The sequence below is a fragment of the Canis lupus genome, chromosome 35, assembly GCF_003254725.2.
Source record: "Canis lupus dingo isolate Sandy chromosome 35, ASM325472v2, whole genome shotgun sequence".
Lineage (NCBI taxonomy): Eukaryota > Metazoa > Chordata > Mammalia > Carnivora > Canidae > Canis > Canis lupus.
Window position 1 is genome coordinate 19701499 of NC_064277.1, and position 24087 is coordinate 19725585.

The following is a 24087-nucleotide window of genomic DNA, read 5'->3' on the forward strand; positions in this document are numbered from 1 at the left end:
TCAATTCGATGTTTATTGGTGATATTGATAACTAGGGATGTCACTCAGCCATTTGTTTTCTTCTCTTTATACTGATCACCTTATGAAGAACAGTAGCTCACCATTAAGCCTTATGTTGGTAGTTTGAAAAGCCAGCATAGAAATTAGCACCTGGTGGAGTGGAATACAGAAAACATTTAAGATCTGTGCCTTCATACTTGTGTCCCTCTGTGTTTCATTTCTTGCTAAACATCGATGTCCTTCATAATTCCAAAAGGATTTAATTAATTGTAATTTTTGAAAGCATATCTGTAAAAAATGGGATCAGAACAGTATTATGCCCACAGAAATCACTCAGATGTTTTTTTCTTAGAGAAATGCAAAGTATGGTTGAAACATGGGGGACAGAGCCATATGAACCAATGTCAGTCAATAGATGTGCCATTTAATTTTCTCTATTTTGAGGTCTACTTCTGCATTTTTTCCTGTCCATGCATGACAGTTTTAATGTTTTACATGGAGGAGTTGTAAAAAATTAGTTTCAGTGGCTGATTTTGTGCAGCCAACATTAAGTCAGTTCCCATGAACGGCCCCCTGGTGCAACCCTTAATAAATGCAAACTTTATTTTTAGTAATGACCTTTTGTAATGTGAGCCTTGATCCATTGAGATGCTGTTCACTTTTGATGCATCTCCAAATCCCTTTTTTTATGCATTTTAAATCAACACACGCTTGCTCTGAATTTATGCATGTGGATAGACGGAGATGTAATTTAAACACATCTGTTCAAATATGCATTTCAGATCAACTTGGTGCCGGTTCTCATAATACGATGGAGTTTTTGACGGGTATTATATCCCTAAAGTACACAACAGATGGTATTTATTAGAGAATGAATAGAAATGAAGTTTAAGGATGCTGAGCTTTTTGTCTTAAGTCACTCATTTTTTAGTCATAAAACAATAATGGTCTGAAGTCTTGTGCCCCTATGTGATAAAGCGTGGTGTGAGACTGTTTTCTTTCAGATGAGAGTTTCTCAGTCAAATTGAGATTAAAATTATCTTTTTGTTGAGTAGTCACCATCATGTTGAGAAAATTCAATAAGAAAGAGATAGGGTGTAAACATTAGGCATTGACAATTCGATCCTAGCTACAATTAATACTTAAGTCATATAGATAATGGATTTTAATAGATAGACTAGCTTCACTGAAAATCTTCATTCACTTTAGGAATATGTCAATGAATGGTTTCAGAGTTATTAAAAATTACTTCTATACACTGGAGTCATTATTTCAATGCCTAAAATAAGATTTCTTTACTTACCTTCAAAGCGAACTTTTTTCCCCCAAATACTTGTCCTAGGAATGAATGGCATGATATATCCATAATAAAGTAACCTAAAATTAGTACTTACCGCCTTTTAGATTTATTGTTTTCAATTATGAGTTATACTTAAATGATTGTCATTTCAACAAATATAGAAAAATATGACAAAACCATGCACTCCTCTTGCTCCCCACCCCCATGTACTTCTATATTCACACCTACACTTAGGAAGCAGACAAGACCACCAGTTGCCCTTGTAATGGTGAGCCCTTGATGGGAGATGAGTAACTCTTGCACAGTTTCCGGAGATATAATAAGTAGCTTTTTTAACACTTATTTCTTTCTTCTGGATTTATATCGCTGGGAACCATTTCCAAAGAGCTGGATCAAGGATAAGAAACAAAATCTATATATGCATGCCTTTTTTCTTGCATTTGATAGAAGCTATATTCTCACATCCACAATCAGATGCAAGGAAACCAGACTGAGATTACTTCTGAGCTATTATTGACTTCTGCAGACAACACTGCAAATAAGTCTTTTTCTCAGAGATTTAGACAGAGGGAGTGCAAAAGGAAAGCAATGATTTGTGAAGGGACCTGCAGTTATGTTAGGCAGTAATAGAAAACATTTTAAAATATTTGAAATAATATAATTGCTTTGCACCAGGAACACGTACATGGATAAAAGATGTTAGCAGGTGTCCTGCTAGTATAGACTCTCATGCTGTTGTATTTATTGGAAATATGCACACCATCAGCAGATTTAAATTTGTAAAAAGTAATCGAAACAGAAGGCTTGAATAAAAACTCAGGCTTAAAATCATGTAACTCTTTTAAACTGAATTTCCAATTTAATAAAATACAGTTTTTGCATCAAATTAGCTTTCTATCTTAGATCTTTCAGTGTAACTCTGAAAATCATGTTTTTCTTGGCATTTCAGATTTTTTTTTGCTTCAAAATACTATAAAATACAACTTATAATACTTGCCTCTGGTTGACTTGCCCGCTGCATAATTGGATAAAGAGTTTTGTAGCATTTAAACTTTTGGTTAATAGGGTCTTAATGTTTAATGTATCTCCAGATTGTAATTTTTATCGTTAGTAGAATACAGATTTGCAAACATCACATTATTATAGTCAGTGTAAAAAGACACATTTCTTTATTTCATGTTCATCGGTGAAATCGATTTTAGTGCAATCAATTGCATGGATAACAGTTTTAACTTTAAATAAAGGAACACCCACCTAGAATGCAATTTGCTTTTTAGTGAAAATCTTTCCCCTCCTCTTTTTTTTGTTTCTTTCTTTTACACTATTTTTTAAATCCCTTCAATATTTTTAACTACTGGGGAAAATTTAGCCAAAGCGCTCAAGTCTTAATCCATTTGGAGTCTCCTGTGGCTTCCTCCCCAAGTGTTTCTTATAACTTGGTCATCTTGTTTATCTTTTAACTTTAAGCTTATTTCCTACCCGCCCCTCTCTACCCTTGCTAGCACCACCTACCTCCTATCCCCTCTCCTCTGCTAAAGAACACATTTTGAGTTCTCATCATGCATCAAGTCCCAGGGATAGAAAACCCCTAGGGTTGTAGCCACCGCCTGGCTCCTGCCCTCACCACACTTACAGTCCATCAGTTACAGAATGAACACTTTCCTGGTGTCGCAGGGTACCCTGGTAGGTATCTGAATTAATGACTTTCTATTCCTCATTCACCCTGGCCTAGCACCCTGAATCCCACTCCTTACTTACTGCCTCTGCTCCCGTCCACCCACACATGCCTCCACCTGAGTCAGCCACCTCATCAGTCACGGTTTTGATGATTCTGTGGTTTCCCACACCCCTTCCCGCTCACCATCCCCACTCTTGCTGTCCTAGTTAAGGCCATCACTATCTGCTACTCTATCAGTCTCTCTGCCTTCTGGGTCATTCTTAAGGTACTCCTAGAATCTCCTTACTGATGCAGAGTTTTAAAGTGTCGCTCCTCCCAGAAGCCTTTGTGTCGTGCCTCTTTGCCCAACTTCAACACATTGGTCCTAACCTGCTTAACATTTTAGCTAACAGTTCCAGTACTCTTCTCCATGCATACCACATCCTATGGAGTGGTTGCTGCTTATTTATTTTTTGCCTGAATGACTTTGCTCTTGCTTTTTCCTCTGTTTAGAGTATATGTTCACCTTTTCTATATGTGCTATTCAATATAGGAGCCATTTATGTCTGTCTGCTGAGCATGGGAATGTAGCAAGTCCAAGTGGAGAAGTGCTGTGAGTGTAAAATACATACCAGCTTTCAAAGACTTAGCATGAAAAAGGAATCTAAATATATCTCATTAATTTTTATATTGATTGCATGTTGAAATGACAGTATTTTATGCATTTGGGTTTGCATATTTTTAATTTCGCCTGTTTCCTTTTTTAATATGATTATCAGAAAACTTAAAATTACATGTCACTTGCATTATATTTCTGTTGTGCTTTGACACTCTCTACCATTTGCCTGTGTCCTCTGAGCCACTTTCACAAAGGCTTCTTGCATTTCTCTCCCTCTGCATCGTATTACTGTAGCATTTATTTACAGTGCTCACGTAGCACTTAATCACTGTGCCTCAAATTATGGCTATTTATGGGGAAATAGTGTGGTGTGGAGTGAAGAGCTCAGAATTTGAAACCAAGATGCCTGTGATTCACATCACAGTTTTGTCATCTACTAACTTCATGTCCTAGGGGGAAGTCATCCATCCTTACTGAGCTTCAGTTTCCTTCCTGGAAGACAACGATGATACTAATACCTACTAGTATAGGATTGCTAGTAGTATAGGATACTAGGGGGATTAAATGACTTAATATATGGAGAGCACTTAGAGCAGTGCCTGGCACAAAATACAATGTGCATGTTTTCTGTAACTAATAATATTATTGCTACTGCTACCACTACTGCCTCTGATGGTGTACACCTGACGTCTCTCTGAATGATCTTCAAAGGCAGGGGTAGCACCTTACCGTCTTTATATAGCAGAGGGCAAGGGCATAGAAGGGCCTCCTTGTATGATATTGGTTAAATAAACTATGGATTAAATTTATTGTCAATTTAATTGATACTGTTGATTGAATTGAATTTTCTTTGAGAGGCCATCAAAACCCCAAGTTACTCATCTGCCAGCATATAAAAAAAAATTTTCACCAGAGAGATGAACTCCAGGGACATTTACAGTTCTTTCAGCTGCCCAAATATGTGTGATAATGATTCCTTATTCCTCCCATTTTACTGTCCTCAGAGATATTTCCTAGGTAGAAATACCTCTAAGACCACCCTTCCTTCCTTCTATAAACCATCGTGGACTCACTTAAGAATATGTGGTATCCCTGTGCTCTCCTATCTCTGGAAATCATTCTGTTCACTATCCCTATTTTAATGCCAGTATATGCATTTTGCTCTCCATGTCATCTTCTTGTGATTTTTCTCTTATAGTCAGCTTGTTTATGTTAACATTTTGTGAAAATATCACCATGTCACTAAAGACGATTCTTATTCAGGGCTACTTGGAGAATGTGACTGTGTGTTGAGGAGAGGGCTCTGTGCAGGAAGCCTGTTCCTGACGACACAGCTCCATGTGTTGGACACTCAGCTGTGATAAGAGTCATTGGCTGTCTTTTACCACCTGGGGTCTCTTCACTTACTGTTTTGATCAGAAATTTATTTTGTTAAAGCTGTTTGCTAAAGGAACTGCTTTCTGTAATTGGAGCTACATACATAGTGGAAGTGGAATATAAATTCGAATGCTGTCACGCTTTGTTTCATCTGCTCGTAATGCGCAGATTCTGCAAAATGCCCATAGACCTCTGCATTTTTTCCTTGTTGCTCCACCTCCTGCCCTACCCACACCCCACCCCCACCCCAGTACTGTCCCTAATTTCATCTTCTTTACGGCTCATAATCCCATTTATTCCACTTCCCATCCTTATCCCAGTCTCTCCCTTGTGTTGTGTAGAGCTTGACACCATCACACATCACTGTTTACTTCTGTCGGTGGCTGGGAATGGTGCACAGCCCTCTACTGGACTCTGCTTCTGTTTTCTTGGCCCTTTACTTGTAGGTATTCAATTAGTGTTAGCTGGATTGAATCAAGTCATCTTTAAATCAGACTTCTCTCTACTAGACCTTAGCACACTGGTGCCTACTAGGCACTGTCACACTTGACATTAACATTGGTGGTCACAGACACAACTTCTCCTTTACTGGTCTCTCTGACATCATAGCAACAAAATCCTTTGCACAGGCTATCATTCCTAAGAACTATTCAGTTTAGCAGGTTGGAGAGGCAATAGTTTGTGTTCAAAGCCTGATTCCTCTGTGCAAATACTTCACCTACCTGAACCTCTGCCAAGTAAACATATCACTGCTTCCTTCGCAGAGGGTTGTTTTGATGTTTGTGACATAACATGGAAAGGGAGTTTCAGCATGTGACCCTTCATGGGTCTTTACAGCCATTGGTTGGATTTGAATTATGTAAAATACAGAGATTCTTTGGCTTCTGTGCCAGGCTCTGAACCATTCAGGACTTGGTATCAAGCATCACTATAGTTGTCTAAAATATTCCTCACATTCTTTTGCCAAAGATGATGTAATTGGGACGACTTTCTAGATGCTGCATGGCTTGGGACATGATGCGAAGTGTTAAAAATTAACAGGATTTCTTGTTTTCTCACTGCCTCTCTGAGCCAAAGGCTAGTTCTGTCTATTAATGTTTCTAGTCTCATGGGCCCCTATCTCCTTCTCTCATTTTGGCACCACTGTAAATGTATGTGATAAAATCTGAGCTGTCACGAATTTTTTCGTGGGCTACTGGTGGTGCCGATAGGAGATCTGGTAAGGATATTTTTCTCTACGTTTCTTCTCACTGGCTAAAAGGATAAGTACATGAGGCCTTTTTTTAACATGGGAGTAATAATTGAATACCTGAGGAATGATGGGAAGATAATCCTAAATGGGTAGTTTTGTGGTTTAGTAGTTGTGAGGTCATCTGCTCGCATTCATGCTCCTAGATGAGAGTCTCAAACAAGTTACTCTATGAGGATACCTGATAGTTGCTGTTTCTGAGAAAGGAGGCCTTTTGGAATAAATGTATCTGGCACTGTTTGTGTGCACTGCCCAACATCAGTGGGAGGCACATTATCATTTAAGATCATAGACTCTGAAAACAGACAGTTACTTAATCTCTCTGTGCTTCCATTGCCACATCTATAAAATGGGGAATATATTACATTACATATCTCATGAACTGCTCTGAGGATTAAATAAATCAGTATTATGAAAAACACTTAACTGAGTGCCTGGCAACGTGCTGTGCTCAATAAAGGTCAGAGAGGCTGCTGTCAAAAATGCCACAGTATCAACCCGATATCAAGCTTGTTCATGTGTGAGTAGTTCATGAATGTGATTTTCTCTAAACAATAACTTTGGGCATTGTTGTAGTGTCCTGATGTTCCCTAGTGTAGTAGCTTTCTTCTTGGGTTTTGAAATGTTTTTTGGTTTAGGGTCAGCTACCACCAGCATCGCAACAATGCCCAGTATCCCAGTGCTGCTGACCTGGGTGGTGTGAGATGGTTCCCAGAGAACTATTCTGGCAAGAAGAGCCTCGAGGTGTGTTCAGGATTGGTGAAACATGTCTCAGGCAGTGCTGTGTGACTATGCCAGGCTAGGAGCAACTGCAGCTGATAGACTAGCCAAGCGGGGCGTGAGACTGAGCGGAATTGCCCTTTTAGAGCTGGAGATTTGAGCCAAATGGGAATCCAACAGGCAGTGTCATAGAAAGTGACAGGCTGTTAACATAAAAACTGCAGTGCCTAACGACCGGACACGTTTTGTGTGTGTTATGTACAGAAAGGACTCATGACTGCCTGTTGTCTCTCTGCCACAGCAGTCCTCATGGATCTTGACTATCCAGAATTTTGCCAAGAACATATCATTTAGTCGATAGATGATGTTTGAATGGTGGGATTTATTATCAAAAACAGAGCAACTGTGATGCAGAATTAGAATGAAGACTCCTCTTCCCAGTCTTATTCTTCAACTTCTGGGATTCCAGTGTGCACCTCGTTCTGTGCAATTTTAAACCAAAAGTTGCACGTAAACTCAGGGCATTTAAAATAAGCATCGATCCCTTGTCGGTATTTTATTATTTCTAGAAATAGAAATTTAAGGTGAAACAGCTATTAGTAACTTACACACTTTTTTTTCAATACTCATTTGAGAAAAATGCCTTCATTGTAAGCAGGACAGGCCAATTCTAATAGGCCAGTACTGAGGCAGCAGCTGTGTAGCCTTTACCCCAGGGAGAAGGCTGCCACTGACAAAGCCCTCTGAATTGCCTCTTCTTTTCCCCTACCAGATAGATAAAGGCTAGAAGTTCACCTTTAGGACTTTCAAGTAAAATACTGAGATTGGTATTAGGTAAAATGGAGATTAATCAGTAATAGGTGTGAGTAAAGCCTGTTACCTTACTGAGTTTGTTTATTCATGTGGCTCTTTTTGTCCTGTTCTCCCATCCCCTTCACCTTTAAGTCATCGGGCACCATGAACTCTGTGTGCTGCCTCATTACTGTAGAGTATAAGAATCCGAGCACCACCCCATCCTTGACCAGCAAATGCTTATGCTTTACGTGGAGACATAAGACAAGGGTACAAATGTGGAAGGTACCAGGCCAGATCATAACGGTGCCCTCAGAGGTGTATAGGAAGGTGTGCCACTGAGTTGAGATGCGGAGAGAAAATCAGGGAAGATTTCATCTGAGAACTAGGCTATAGCTCTGACTCGTATGGATGGATACTCATAGGTGATGGACCAGGATCACTCAGGGAGGAAGTCCTCCTTTGAATTTTATCAGTGCGTATGTGGCGACAGCGGAAAAAGTTGATGGAGACATGCCTTCTGTCTCTTAGATTCACCCTAGGGCATCTCTGGGGGTACTTAACAAAAATTAGAGTCGTGGGCATGGTTAGCTAGGCTCCCTGCAGACAATAAATATTTTTGACCTTGTGAATTGCATGATCTCAATTGGCAACTGTCACAATTACTCAGATCTGCTCTTGTAGCCAAAGCTGCCTTAGTGTGTAAAAGAGTGGGCATGGCTGTATTCAAATAAAACTTTATTTACAAAAACAGGCAGTGGCTGAATTTGATCATTCAGCCATAGTTTGCCAACTCTTGATAATGTTATTTAGGGTAGGCTGAATTTAAACCAAACAAAATGAGGGTTCAACTAATAAGGAATAAAGAATGTAATTGTGAATGATGCTATACCGCGTTTTGAGTTGATAGCTTCTGTCCCATGCTCACTTTCTTTCGTGTTTTTTTTCCAGTATTCTTTGTGATGCTGCTATGCAAATTGCATTTTACGATGGCATAAGACTTGAAATATAATATCTCTGAGTACCATTTCTTGATAATGACAACAATTCCACTAAAAACAAGAATTTGCCTGATTTCTTATTTATAATGGGCTGGATATTAGAGGCAATGGCATTATTACCATATAATTTTAGAAATTATTCTTTCTGAGACCTGACATTTAGCCACCTTCTAATCATGCCTCCCTACTAAAGAATACTATGATCTGGGTGTGAGTCTCTAAAATTTCAATAAGTGGGTGTTTTTTTCAAAGTTTAATTTTAAAAGATATAAGAAACTTGCCTAACTTTATAGTTTTTGCCCTGTCCTGATATTCGTTTAATTGGCTCTGCTAATGTGAATGCCCTTTCAAATATGAAAAAAAAATAAAGCAGGAAGGAAAAGTTGATTATTTCTGTAATTGGATTTTCTCTTGAATAAAATGATTTCACCCACGTTATCTTTCTGACTTAAGGGATGGGGGTGGGGAGACCAGTTTTCTTTCGCATTGTCATCAGAAGCAGACAGAAGAAGGTATAGTCTGTTCCGAGGTATCAGAATACCATATTGGTTTGGGTTGTAATTAATTACTGATGCTGAATATACTCTGGTCCCTGCTTTCATTCCCAAATCTAAATTTCCACTGTGTGCAAAATAATTCCATCCAGGAAGAATTCTAATTACTTTAGTAATTATCATCTTATCTCTAAATGGAATTCAGACATTTGCTGCAGTTTATGAATGTTGGAAATGTTTCATTTCCTTTTCACCTTGAATAACAGAAAAATACACATTACTGAATCTGGCTTCATTGAACCTTATAATTCATGTTACCATAGAAACAGAAAAACTCATATAAGAATTGTGTTAACAGTACCATAGATAGTAAATACCTTCACTTCCACCAGCAATATCATAAAATGATTTTAATAACAGATGTGTAAAAATTCTGAGATTTAATATGGTCCCTTTTAAATATTATAACAATATTATCCGGTATGCCTACTTACACTTTTTAAAACAATATCTTTTGTCTTATGTAAGGCTTTGTGCTTATTCCAAAATATTTGCTATGGAATGCAAGCAGTAGTGTTATGGGATTAAAAAAAAAAAAAAAAACCTTAACTTTACACAGTGTTTATTTAATTTTTAGTTAACAGTGATGATTCATTTGTTTTTCACTTGAAGCCAAACTGTGTATTCATAATTTATACTGGGTTTAGTAATGTAATAGATAGATGACACTAACTTCTTTGGTGTTACCTGCATCTACGTGGCCCCTCTCCCTGTTTTTGCCCTTTGTAAATGTCATTTCTCTTTCTAAGTTTCAGAAGTACTTTCCCACATACTCAATCAGTTTCTACCATCGGCATTTAATATATTATTTTCTACCACTTTAAATTCTGATTTCTCAGAATATCCAGAGATTTACAGAGCCTTAGCAAGTTCTTTTTCCTTCTATTCATACACTTTTTCCTTTTCCTGTCTTAGACGTACTACCTTGTTTTTATTCCAAAAACTAAAAGTATACCACATTTAAACAAAATAAGCCATCTGGACTCTGTGTGTGTGTGTGTGTGTGTGTGTGTGTGTGTGTGTGTGTGTGTTTAGCATATTAAAAGTAGTTTTATTACTTTTGAAAAGAGGTAATGATTTTTTAAAAATTTATTGCTGCTACATTTTTCTCTAGGAGAGGCCTTAAAGTTATTTTTGGCTATAAATATCACTTATATGTGAATTAGCTGTAGATTTTGACTAATATTTGAAAATAGTTTCTTCAACCAAATAGATGTAAACTCCTCTCTAAAGGTCACAAATTTTGCGAGCTCTCGTTTGAAGATCACAGATACTCATTTACAGGAAAGCATTTATATTATTTGTCCTCAGTTTCCAAACAAATAGCATTGAGGTTTTATTAACCCTGTCTTTTTACCGTTTATTTCAAATCTGTTGCTTTACCCCAAGACAATGTGGTCTGTGTTGGTGTGACTTCATCAAGGTCACAGCATATGGACACTGGTGAGTTTGATGTGTTTGATCTAGTTCCAGTCAGGAAGGAAAACTAGGCCACGTGTACCTACCAGAGGATATTTAATACAGGAAGTGGAGGGCACAGAAGCTAGAAGATTGTGGAAGTAAAGATGGGAAGGGATAAGGTAGGTTATCAGAGCGTAGTAACTACTGAAAGAAGCACTCCTGCCAGGCAGGCTAGGGAGACAAAAGGGAAGAGTTTGTGTTTCTGGAACCCAGGACCAGCGACCCAACAGCAGGTGACCACCGTCAGAGACACCCAAGCTTCTCCTTGCTGCCAGCTTCTCATCTCCTGTCACACCTCCTTTCTCAAGACCTGACAGGAGGCCAACTGCCAAAAGAGCCAAATGTACTTTTTGGACTTTTAGCACCAGTAATACCATTAAGAATATATGAGTCTGAGGCTAAGAGATGGTGGGGTAACACCAATTTTCATCATGTCCAAAGTAGTATAATAACTGACAGACTAGGACCCATTTGATGTCACTGACTTTCTATTAGGTTAAACTTTATGAAATTTACAGCCTTCTGACCATTTTTTATTTGCAAACAAAATAAATGAATAAAACAGCAATATGTAACTCAGCTTCTGATTATACTAAATCTACCACTGCAGAGATGATGATTTCACTCAGATTTGTCAAAGGAACCTTTTCTGTCTGGATGAAAAAAAAAAAAGCCTAATACCCTCTGTCATTAGGTCAAGTTACCTATTATCTTTTTTTCCTAATATTTTTTGGTTGATCAAGAAACATTCGCAGAATATATCTCCTAATCTTATTTGGGTCACAGAAGGCTTTAAGAATCAGAAGAGAGATCCCTGGGTGGCTCAGCAGTTTAGCGCCTGTCTTTGGCCCAGGGTGTGATCCTGGAGTCCCGGGATCGAGTCCCACATCAGGCTCCTGGCATGGAGCCTGCTCCTCCCTCTGCCTGTGTCTCTGCCCCTACCCCACCCTCTCTGTGTCTATCATGAATAAATAAATAAAATCTTAAAAAAAAAAAAAAGAATCAGAAGAAATCTTGGGTTGCATGGGTGGCTTAGTCAGTTAAGTATATGTCTTCAGCTCAGGTCATGATCTTGGGGTCCTGGGATCAAGTCCTGCTTTGGGCTCCCTGCTCACCAGGGAGCCTGCTTCTCCCTTCTTGCTCCCTTTGCTTGTGTGCGCTCTCTTTCTCCCTCCACCTCCCTCTCTCTGTCAAATAAATAAACAAAATCTTAAAAAAAAAAAAAAGAATCAGGGATGCCCAGGTGTCCCAGCAGTTGAGCATCTGCCTTCAGCTCAGGTCATGATCCCGGAGTCCTAAGATCAAGTGCCGCATCAGACTCCCCACAGGGAGCCATCTTCTCTCTCTGCCTATGTTTCTGCCTCTCTCTATGTGTCTCTCATGAATAAATAAATAAAATATTTTTAAAAAATCAGAAGAAATCTGTAGTCCCTTCCCCCTGAAATATATGCATGCAATTTTAAGGAGTCCACAGACTCCAAGAAAAGAAATCCTAGAATGACATAAAGAAAGGACTGTACTGGCATTGGCACTTCTTTATTTTGTTTCTTTAGCTCTTATTCCTTATAAGCATGCCTACCTGAAATGCATACACACCACCCTTTTTTGAGTTTATAGTAGGACAGTGATTCTAGGTACTTAAATGGTGAGTACCATAGAGAGAGCAATAAATGGATAGATGAGTAGCTGGATGGATGGAGAGATGGATGGACAGTTAGACAAATGGATGCACAGATAGATAAGTATTCATTTGAGCAGATTTCACCAAACAGAAAATTATATACAGAACTGTTAATTAAGCCAATTATTAAGTAAAAACTTACCTGAGCTATTTTTACTTTATTTATTTATATTTAATTTTAAGGTTTCAACTAGTATTAACCAGTTTTCATTTGTGCAGTTTTAACATGATTAAAATTCCAGAAGCAAACTAATACTAGTATAATTCCCTCATTAGATATTTTAGGAATTTTTTCAGGTAGCACTATAGGCAGGATATTATTCATATCTAGAGCATTTGGGGATTTTTTTATACTTTACACATAAATCAGCTCACCAAATGTTGGTGTCTTCCTATTCTTTTCTGTGATAAAAAATATCAAATGGATTGTGTCATGTAAACTCTATTTGTCTCTTATATGCTGATCATATACTCTTTATATAATTTTCTACTAGTATATATACATGGCACAAAACACAAAAGAAATATGAGCGGGAATATGGGCCATAGGGGTAGTAGAAGGTGAAGGAGTATAGGTTTAAGGTATATGATGTGGTGGTGTTCCTCACTTCTACTAGTTCCTTAAGGAACACAAAAGCAGGGGCGCCTGGGTGGCTCAATTGGTGAATCATCTGCCTTCAGCTCAGGTCATGATCCCAGGATCCTGGGATCGAGCCCCATGCTGGGCTCCCAGCTCCGCAGGGAGTCTGCTTCTCTCTCTGCCCCTCCCCCCATTTATTTTTTTCTGTGTGTGTGTGTCTCTCTCTCTCTGGGTCAAATAATTAAGTAAATTTAAAAAAAAAAAAAAAAAAGGAACACAGGGGATCCCTGGATGGCTCAGCAGTTAAGCTCCTGCCTTCTGCCCAGGGCATGATTCTGGAGTCCCACATCAGGCTCCCTGCATGGAGCCTGCTTCTCCCTCTGCCTGTGTCTCTGCCCCTCTCTCTCTCTCTCTCTGTCTCTCATGAATAAATAAATGAAATCTTAAAAAAAAAAAAAAAGGAACACAAAAGCAAGTTGACATCTATTAAGCATCTACTATGTGTCAGCTACTGTCGTAAGTGCTCTGTATTCATTACTTCACTCTGTCTCACAACAATCCAGGAAGGGATGTGTTGTTATCCCCATTGTGTAGAAAACTGTGATCTGAGGCTCTGAATAGTAACATAACTTGTGATAATTTAGCTAGGAACTAGGAGCTCAAATCTGTCTGGATTTAAATTCTAGTTTCTTTCTGCTAATACTATTGCTGCTGCTTCCCTCTAAGCCATCTGGAAATAGGAATAATTTCATCTACCTGTTTCTTGATGAGTGATGATAATGATAAAAAACAAGATGTCTTTATGAAGAATAAATTTAGCATATAACCCTTTAGGTTTTAAATGCCTCTCTGTTCACCAGAGAAGAGTGATGGAAAGAGTGCCAGCCAGGTGGAAAGGTTTGGGTTTGAATTATGATCCCTCCAGCAACAGCTTGGTGACCTTTGACAAAACATTTAACCTTTTGAGACCACAATTACCCTCTCTTTAAAATGTAATTCTGAAGATACAGGCAAGTTTTACTTACTGTAGTAAATTGCTTTGCAAATATTATTATTTCTGAATATTTTTAAGGAAAACTTATGATCCACCAGTGCTTATAGTACCTCAGATCCATGACTTCAGTAATATGGATAGAAATAAGACTGCCTTATCATTTAGTCATTCTGCAAATATGGGCAATTTTCTTCTCAATCTTATTTCCCTGATGGTACTTTCTCTGGGTCTCATATTAAAATAGAGTCTACCATATTGGGAAGTTGTACTAAGGAACATGCAAGTTGCTAACACATTACCTGGCACTTAGTATAAGAGATGGCAGTTATTATTTCTTTGTCAGGGTTATGCTAGTAATTGCTAAAACATACCAGGCCCTGTGTGGCAGTTGTTGGCCAGAGCAGTACTGACTTTTACTAGCTCGGTTTTAGAGAATAGGAAACCAAAGCATACTAAGGTAAAGTAATTTGCCCTGGAGTATGCAACTCGGTGGTAACAGAGCCTCTTAGATATATATATGCAAGGGGAGATTTTTCTCCCAGATATCCATGTTAAAGATGAGGGATGAGCCATCACCTCACTAGTCTTTGTCTTAGCGACTCATTATGGCTTTTCACCCTCATCCTAATGATCACGTGTTTTTTCTCTTTTCACTCAGATCACTTAGAATTGTTTTTCATGGGGCACCTGAGTGGCTCAGTGGTTAAGCATCTGACTCTTGATTTCACCTCAGGTTGCAATCTCAGGGTTGTGGGATTGAGCCCTGCACTGGGCTCCACACTGAGTGCAGAGTTAGCTTAAGATTCTCTCTCCTTCTCCCTCTATGCCCCCCATTCAAGCACACACACACACACACACACATACACACACACACACTCTCTCTCTCTCTCTCTAAAATAGATCTTAAAAAAAAAAAGAATTGGTTTTCGTAAAAGCATGATGATAATTTTAAAGCTGCTGAGATTGTTCTCGATTTTCTCAAATTTACTTGAAGACGTCATGTTTCTCCTTAAATTTCCTCCCTCAAGATGAGCAGAATGATTCCATGATGTTAAGTGTTGATAGCTGGGACACAAAATAGTAAATTTTTCCCCCACTTTTAACAGGTTTATTATGGATATACTTTAGATACCATGCATATGCACTCAACGTAAGTATATACTTTGAAGATTCTTTTAAATTAATAATTAGTGCAGCCATCATCACGATGCAATCAGTTATGAGAAAAAATTTCTAACTGCCTATTTGAAGTCCCATCGTGTTTCCACCCAGAGACCCAAGCAACCACTGATCTGTTTTCTGTTCCTGTAGTTTTGCTTCTAATAGAAATTTCATATAAATAGAATCAGACAATAAATGGTCCTTTGTGACTTCCTTCTTTTATTAAGAATATTTTTCAGGGATGCCTGGGTGGCTTAGCAGTTCAGCTTCTGTTTTGGCTCAGGGCATGATCTAGGGATCTGGGATCGAGTCCCACGTAGGGCTTCTTGCAGGGAGCCTGCTTCTCCTTCTGCCTGTGTCTCTGCCTTTCTGTGTCTCTCATGAATAAATAAAATCTTAAAAAAAAAAAAAGAATGTTTTTCAAGCTTCATCTGTGTGGTGCACATATAGCTGGTTCTCTTCCCTTTGTAGGTAAATTTTCATTGTATGGATATGCCACATTTTGTTGATCCATTTACCAGTTGACAGACATTTGGACTATTTCCAGTTTAGAACTATTATGAGAAATGCCGAAATAAAAATCCACATAGAAATCTTTGTGTGGACATATGTTTTAATTTTTCTTGGGTAGATAACTAAGAAGTAAACTTTCTTAGTTATAGTGAGAGTATGTTTAACTTTTTTTTTTCTTTTAGATTTTATCTTCTATTCATTTGAGAGAGAAGAACATTAGTAGGAGGGAGAGGCAGACTCCCTTGGGACCAGGGAGCCAGAGGTAGGGCTGGATCCCAGAACCTGAGATCGTGACCTGAGCTGAAGGCAGATGCTTAACCATCTGAGCCAACCAGGCACCCCTATGTTTAAGGTTTTAAGAAACTGCCACACTATTTTCCAAAGTGACTGCAGTGTTTTGAATTCCCACCTACAATGCATAAGGATTTTAGTTTCTCTAGATGCCCATCAATGTCTTATTTTTCAGTCTTTTTTTAGTGTAGCCATACTCTTGGATGTGTTTCATGGCACATGGTTTTAACTTGCATTACCCTGATTATTCGTGATGTTGAGCCAACTTTTGATGCACCTATTAGCTATTCATATATCTTCTGGAGTGAAGTGTTGGTTAAAATCCTTTGCCCATTGTCATGTTTGTCTTCTTATTTGTGAGCCATAAGAGTTCTTGATATATTCTGGATACAAATATTTTTATCAATATTTGGTTTGTATTTGCCTTTCGCTCAGGTCATGATCCTGGGATTGAGCTCCGCATCAGGCTCCCTGCTCAGCAAGGGGTCTTCTTCTCTCTCTCCACTCTTCCCACTAGTGCTCTCTCACTACCTCTCTCTCAAATAAATAAATAAAAACTTAAAAAAGAAAAGAAAATTAAGTAACCATAAAAATATGGGTATATTTTTTGACTCTCTGTATTGTTCCATTCCACTGATCTGTCCTTATACTAATACCACACTGTTGTGATTTTACTGTCTTTAAGCCAGATTCATCCATTCTACCAACTTTGTTCTTTATCAAAATTGTGCTTTCTGTGCCGACTGTGCTCTTGCAAACATGGTGAACGTTCCTAAAACCTGCCAGAATTTCTGCAAGAAATGTGGCAAGCATCAATGCCACAAAGTAACACAGTACAAGAAAGGCAAAGATTCTCTTTATGCCCAGGGAAAGCAGCATTATGACAGGAAGCACAGTGGCTGTGGTGGGCAGACTAAGCCAATTTTCCAGAAAAAAAGGCTAAAACTACAAAGGAGATTGTGCTGAGGCTTGAATGTGCTGAGCCCAACTGTTAGAGATCCAAGCATTTTGAACCGGGAGAAGATAAGAAGGGAATGGGCTAAGTGATCCAGTTCTAAGCTTCATATTTTGTTATGAAGACAATAAAATCTTGAGGTTATGTTCACTTTATTTAATTGCAGTTGGTCATTTTAAGAGGGAAATAAACTAGTGCCATCAGGAAAATTCCCCTTGTGGGGCAATTAAAAAGAAAATTGCTTTGACCACTCTAAGTTCTTTGTGTTTCCATATATATTTTAGAATCAGCTTATCAATGTCTACAGAAAAATATGCTGATATGTTGATAGCAGTTGCAATGAATCTATGTATCAATCTGAGGACACATGCAATCTTAACAGCAAAAAATCCTCCAATCTGTGAAAATATGTATATTGTTTCATCTATTTAGGTATTTATTTACTTATTTTAAAGATTTTATTTATTTATTTATGAGAGAGGGACAGAGAGCACACACAAGAGTGCAAGCATTAGCAGGGATTGGGTTTGGCAAAGGGCAGTGGGAGAGAAAGAAGCAGACTCTCCACCAAGCAGAGAGGCCAGTGTTGGGCTTGATCCCAGGACCCTAAAATTATGACCTGAGCTGAAGGCAGATACTTAACCAACTGAGCCACCCAGGCACCCCTAGATTTCAGTTCTTTGTTTCTAGAGTATAGGTCTTCCATTTTCCAAATTCATTCTAAGTATTTTTTATGCTATTGTGAATGAAATTGTTTCCTTCTTTTCATTTTCTAATTGTTCATTACTAATATAAAAAGTACAGTTGATTTTTATATATTAATCTTTAGCTCTGCTAGACTCACTTATAATGGTAGGTTCATTAGATTTCTTGGAGCTTCCATAGACAAAATCATGTGACCTGCAAAAATTAGTTTACTTGTACTTTTCCAACCTGTATGCCTGTAATTTCTTCTTCGTGTCTTTCTTGCATGACTAGATCCTCTGTAATATATTGAGTTGTAGAAGTAAGAACAGACACCCTTGTCTTGTTACTAATCTAAGTGAAAAAGCATTCAGTCTTTCACCAATAAACATAATAATAGCTGTAAACTCTTTCTTGGGTTAAGATAGTTTTTCTCTATTCCTTTTTTACTGAGAGTTTTTATCATGAATGAGTGTTGGATTTGTCAGCTGAGTTTTCTGCATCTATTGAGATGACCATAGGGTCATCTTCTATCCTTTTAATATGGCTTATTGCATTAGCTAATTTGTATGTCAAACCAACCTTGAATTCCTGGAATTAAAACTTGATCATGAAAATAATCCTTTTTATATGTTTCTCGGCTTGTTTTCTAATATTTTATTAAGTGCCTCTGTGTTCATAAAAGATATTGGTCTAGAGGTGCCTGTGGCTCAGTCGGTTGAGCATCTGACACTTGGTTTCATGATCTTGGGGTGGTGGGATCAAGCCCCGAGTTGGGCTCTGTGCTCAGTGCAGAGTCTGCTGGAGATAATCTCCCTTCCCCTCTGCTCCTCACCCTGCTTGAGTGCATGAATGCTCACTCTCTCGCTCTTTCTCTCTAACAAATAAATAAAATCTTTAAAAAAATCTCAGTCTGGAGTTTATTTCTGATCTTTTTCTCTGGTTTGTATTTTGTCTACTGCTGGGCTTACACAATGAGCTCTTTTTTCATCTCTTTGAACAATTTCCATAGAATTGGTTTTATTCTTTCTTTAATGTTTGATATAATTCACTAGTGGAGCCATCTGAGCCTAAGTTGTTTTCTATTGTTTTTTTTTTTTTTTTTTAGTGGCAAGATTTTTAATTACAAGTTCAATTTTTGCAATAGATAAAAGACTATTTGATTTTCTGCTTCTTCTTGAGTCAGTTTTTGTAATTTATGTCTTTTAAAGAATCTGCTCATTTTAGCTTAAAATTTTAATTTATCGACATAAAATTATAATAAATATACCCTTAGTATTTTTTTTAATATTGATAACATCTGTAGTACAGCCTCCTCCCTCATGCCTAAAGTTGGTCATTTGTGACTTATTTTTTCTTCTCAGTCTAGTTAATAGTTTAGTAATTTTATTGTTTATATGTCAAAAAGACATCTTTTATTGATTTTTTTCTTTATTTTCTTTTTCATTGATTTATTTTTAAACCTTTATTTAGTAATTTATTTTTTGTTCTACTTTGGATTTGCTTCTTTTTTATTTATTTTTATTTTTTTATTTTTTTATTTTTTGGATTTGCTTCTTTTTTAGCTTCTTGAGGTGAAAGCTTGAAATCATTGAGTTTACCTCTTTTTAGCACAGACATTTAAATCCATTAATTTCTTTCTAAGCACTTATTTAAGCTGTGTCCCATAGACTTAGATGTTTTTACTTTCATTCAGAACTTTAAAAAAAGTTTCTTTTAATCATGCATTTATGGTTAATAATTTTAATGTATCTGATTCTTTTTCTGATTGTTTTTATTTCTTTCTTTTGAGATAAATAGCATGTATATTAGTATTAATTTTTTTTACGTGTGGATTTGAAATTCATTTATTGTTCTAAAGCAAGAATAGAATCGTTTTCTCATTTTTTGCCAGTAGAACACCAAATTGCAAGTAAAAATCTTGAGAAGATTAAAGTACATTTTAAGTAGTATTTCAAATATGATGTGTATGTGTTTATTTTTTTATTCATAGTAAATAATAAAGTCTTTAAATGTTTGAGGCTCTCTTAAATTCTAGCCTAGGGCCAGCAAAGAGATCTGATATCCTACTGATAGATTTGCATAACTGATCATAGCACTGCTTCTGCCAAGGCAGATGCATAATTGGAATCTTTCTCATTAATTCTATTCCCAAGTTACTTAATGAACCCATTTTGCTAGTAAAAAGCTTGTATACGTCAGAAAAAATATTGGGTCAGAATGTATGTGTTATTTAAGCTAATTGAACATTTTCATTTTCATCTTCTTTCAGAATTATTCTCCAATACTGCTATGAAAACATAAATATAGATCTTTTAAATTTTAAAAATATAGAATACCTGATAATTATATTCATTAGACTCACGGCTTCAGTACATGTGCAGAAATGATCATTTAAAAAAATTAGTATTTTGAAAATGCATTGCTTCTCAAAAACAGCATTTACAATTAACATATTAAATATTAGGATTAATGTTCTATTTTACACTCCTTATAATTTCCTCCTAGCCACTTAAATCATATGCAATTAATTTAGAATTAGGTCCACTTCAGACTTTCTTGATTTTCTTATGAACTGAAGAGAATTATTTACTTAGGGAAATTAACAGTGTAAATAGGAGTCTTTTTAGTTGGTTCATCTAAGGAGCCAAATTGTTTTTAAGAAGCATCATTTGCATATATAAAATTAATGTATAGATGAGCCTCTTCTAACATTAAAGTGTAGTCTTTACTTTGAAAACATTTTATAGGCAATCAATTTATATTCTTACATACTTTGACACCAAATTTTGGACACCAAGGGTAAATTGCTTTTACTTTTAAATACTAGCCAACATAGGTCTTTCACAAATTCATAGTTTACCTAATTCTCTCCTTTGTTATCTGTAAGCTTTTTGTGTAGATTATCAAATATATTCACAAATTGAACATGCCCTTCTTAAACATTTAAGGTGACTTTTGTAAAGGTTTGTCTTTTCTCACTGGCGATCTTAATGCCAAAGTAAGCAGGTGTTGCATAATACTGAGCTCAGCTATCATGGATCAAGGAGGATTGGGGGGAGGGAGAATCAGTAAGGTACTTTCCTTTGGGAATACCCCATGATCTAGTGCCAGGTTCATTGCAATTCATAGCGTAGGACAATAGCCAATTGTCTTGGTTTCTATAATATTTCACAGGCAGTTTCTAAGATTTTTTTTTTTTATTTCCTAGGGGAGATGGACTCTTCTCTGTCATTTCTGCTATGATCTATTACTTAGAGTTTAGTTGTGGATTTCTTTTGTTCAAAAGGATTTATAAGTCAAGTGTAAACATTTGCTAATTAAAATTATTGACATACTTTTTCTATTCTACAAGCTTTTAGTGAGTCTAGAAAATGGTCTTTTTATCTAGAGCTTACTGTGTAAACATGTCTCTTATGACTTTAAAATGTAATCTTGGTAATCACCCTTGAAGGAGAAAATGTTTTTGCATCACAATAAAATTTTTTTTTTCAAATATGGTTTCATTTTTCTTTTATGCATATTACTGCTTTTTTTTAATTTACCATCACAAAGAAAAGTTCCAGCCTTTGGAACTTATCTCACTAATTCAAGGTCAGCCAAATTAATAGCTAGATGAGACTAAGTGGAAATCAGGACAGAAATATTTTCAAATATAAATGTCATTCTCCTCTCACACAGGCATTAAAGTGTTATCCAAACAAGGTGTAGAAAGCTGTTGTTTTGATGATGCCATTTGTATTAGGCAGCCAACAATTCGACTTTCCTTTGTCACATTCTTTGTTCTCTCTTATGCTCCCAAAATCTAATATATTTAAATGAGAAAAATTGTTTTGTTCTGTTCATCCATATAGAACTACATTTAAGGGATAGAAAACTTTGATATGGTTAGGTATCTATAGATTGTGATATTTGAGGCTATTTTTCCTGTTGTTTATGGATTGAGAAGTCTATTGTAGTTGTGAATACTGTTTGTGTTATTTTGTTATTATTGCATCGTTAGTACAGGGTAAAATATCCTTATGGAAGAACTCCAAGGGCCACAGAGAAAGTACATCCAAGAGGGTAACATGTGGTTTTATCAAAAACAAGGGTAGCCTGTTACCCAACGACATGTGATGAGAAGCTTTCGGTGATTTATTCTTTAATATTAAAGGGCAGAGTCAATGTTAACTGATGGCAAGTCTCAGCCATGAATGAGAGGGACCTGGAGAAAGTAGTCACACTTACAGTGAGCAGAGGAAAACTTGTGAAAAACTTTAATTAGTATCTTTAGAAAGATGAGGAAAGATATTGCATCTCTAAAACAAATGAGTAAATGGCAACATAAGAAAATTTGCTAGACCTAAACACTGTGAGTGTCTGGATTGTGCCCCTGTACAAAGATTTACATGCCTCATCAAAGATTTACAAGGCCTATTATCATGAAATTTAGAAACCTGAAGAAGGTGCACCTGGGTCGCTCAGTCAGTTAAGCATCTGCCTTTGGGTCAGGTCAAGATCCCAGGGTCCTGGGATCGAATCCAGCATCAGGCTCCCTGCTCAGCGGGGAGCCTGCGTCTCCCTCTCCCTCTGCCTGCCACTCCCCCTGCTTGTGCTCTCTCTTTGTCAAATAAATAAAATCTTTTTTAAAAAATTAAAACATTGAGAATAAAATGAATATCCTAAAAGCTTTCAAAAAGAGAGTGGGGGCACACATAAAGAAGCTTGTATCAAAGTGAATCAGGACGTCTCATCCACAACCTTGCCAGCTTGAAAAAAAAAAAATTCTGATGATAATATTTTTCACTATCAGTCAGTGGTGTGGATTAAGACATGTTCAGATATGCTAAGACGATAACAACAAAATTTCCCTGGCATGCCTTTTGGTGAAGCTTCTGAAAGAATGCTCCTACAAAATTAAGGAGAAAAGGGTAATTGAGATGTAAGAATACTTAGGATTCAGGAAGAAGGGAAATGTGGGGAAAAAGGCGACTGAAGAGCAACATTCAAGGGTGACATTATGACTGGTTCAACACACAAAGAAAGTAGGAGTGGCATTTCCAGAATTAAAAAATAGAATCAGTGAATTATGTATAGTCCATTGAGTGTTTAGAAAATAGTATTCATTTTTGATCAATCTGATGGAGCTTGTGGAAAACATGAACACAGGTACCTAGACTATGAAGCAAGAATATTTTAAGAGAGACTGTTATTAATTCTAGGAAAAATTAAACATTGTAGCAAAAGAAAACATGATAGTAGCATATACCAGTTGGCGCCACAGTGAACAGTATCTTTGTAGTTATACTAATGGAAATGTGATTGATTGATTTTAAACTCTGCAGTGATTACATTGAGAGGGGAGGGATAGGATAGTTTAATGGATTGAATCCTCATTTACCGTAGTAGAGAAGTTACTAAATACTGCCTAAAAATCAGTAAATCCAGAAATAGAATAAGCATCTGTTTTAAAATATAGGAAAAAAGAACATTAAAAAGAATTAAAAATGAGTGTCCCTTGAGGATGACAGGGGCCACTGTTACTCAGAAACTTAGTATTTAAGACTCTAAAACTCTTTGCAAATGCCCCTTTCCTAAAAAATAAAATTTAGTTTTAAGAGGAATAATGGCATTTAAAATGTCAAAGGAATAGAATAATTGTGGATTGTATTCAGCTTTTTACATTTTTGTCATGTTATTTTCTAGAGTTCCCGGAATAACCCTTGCTACAGATATTATCTGTGGTTTTCCTGGAGAAACAGATCAAGATTTTCAAGAAACAGTGAAACTTGTGGAAGACTACAAATTTCCAAGCCTCTTTATTAACCAGTTTTATCCCAGACCAGGAACTCCTGCAGCAAAAATGGTACAAGTTCCAGCACAAGTGGTAAGATATTTCTCTCACAAAGTATTCAATTTACCAGCCAGTATCTATAAAAATGCAGCTCTGTTTGTTGTCTGCCTTAACACAACTAGTTCGTAGTATAACTTCCAAGTTAAAAAATATGGGGAGTTTTTCAAGATGGGGTCAGGGGCGGGGGAACCTTGGAGGATTTAAATGACTGTAGGAAACTAAAATATCACCTTTTTTTTTTTTTTTTCTTTTTCTTTTGAAGAGAGAGGTTCAGATGACACTGGGGCGGGGAATAATAATCTGGTATTACCTGTGTTTATAAGAGAAATCCTTGGATATTTGAAAAGAAGACAACCTTTAAATATCTGTGAGCAAAAGAAGCTTCATGTTTACCCTGATTTTCTTAATTTGTTGCTCACTGGGGGCCCTATGTTTTCCTTCCTTTTCCATGGAATAGATTTGATGCTTGCCATCTGTCTATTTCAGATTTGTGTTACTTTCACACAAATGAACCTCAACTTAATTTCATCCTTACAGGTTCAGAAATGTATTAAAATAAGATAGTTTTTTTTTTTAAAAAAAAAAGAGTTTTATTAATTTATTAGAGAGAAAGAACACAAGCAGGGGGAGGGGCAGAGAGAGAAGGAGAAGCAGACTCCCGC

At 36.9% G+C, this 24087-nt stretch overlaps 1 protein-coding gene across 7 annotated transcripts in view; it reads left to right on the forward strand.

Annotated features, from left to right (window-relative positions):
• The window catches only part of CDKAL1 (CDK5 regulatory subunit associated protein 1 like 1), a 663852-nt gene that overhangs the window by 455821 nt on the left and 183944 nt on the right, over positions 1-24087 (forward strand). For all 7 annotated transcript variants that reach the window (XM_025443462.3, XM_025443470.3, XM_025443473.3 and 4 more), the window contains one exon: positions 23278-23458. In XM_025443462.3, coding sequence (XP_025299247.1) covers positions 23278-23458 — 181 coding nt within the window. The remainder of the gene's footprint in view (positions 1-23277; positions 23459-24087) is intronic.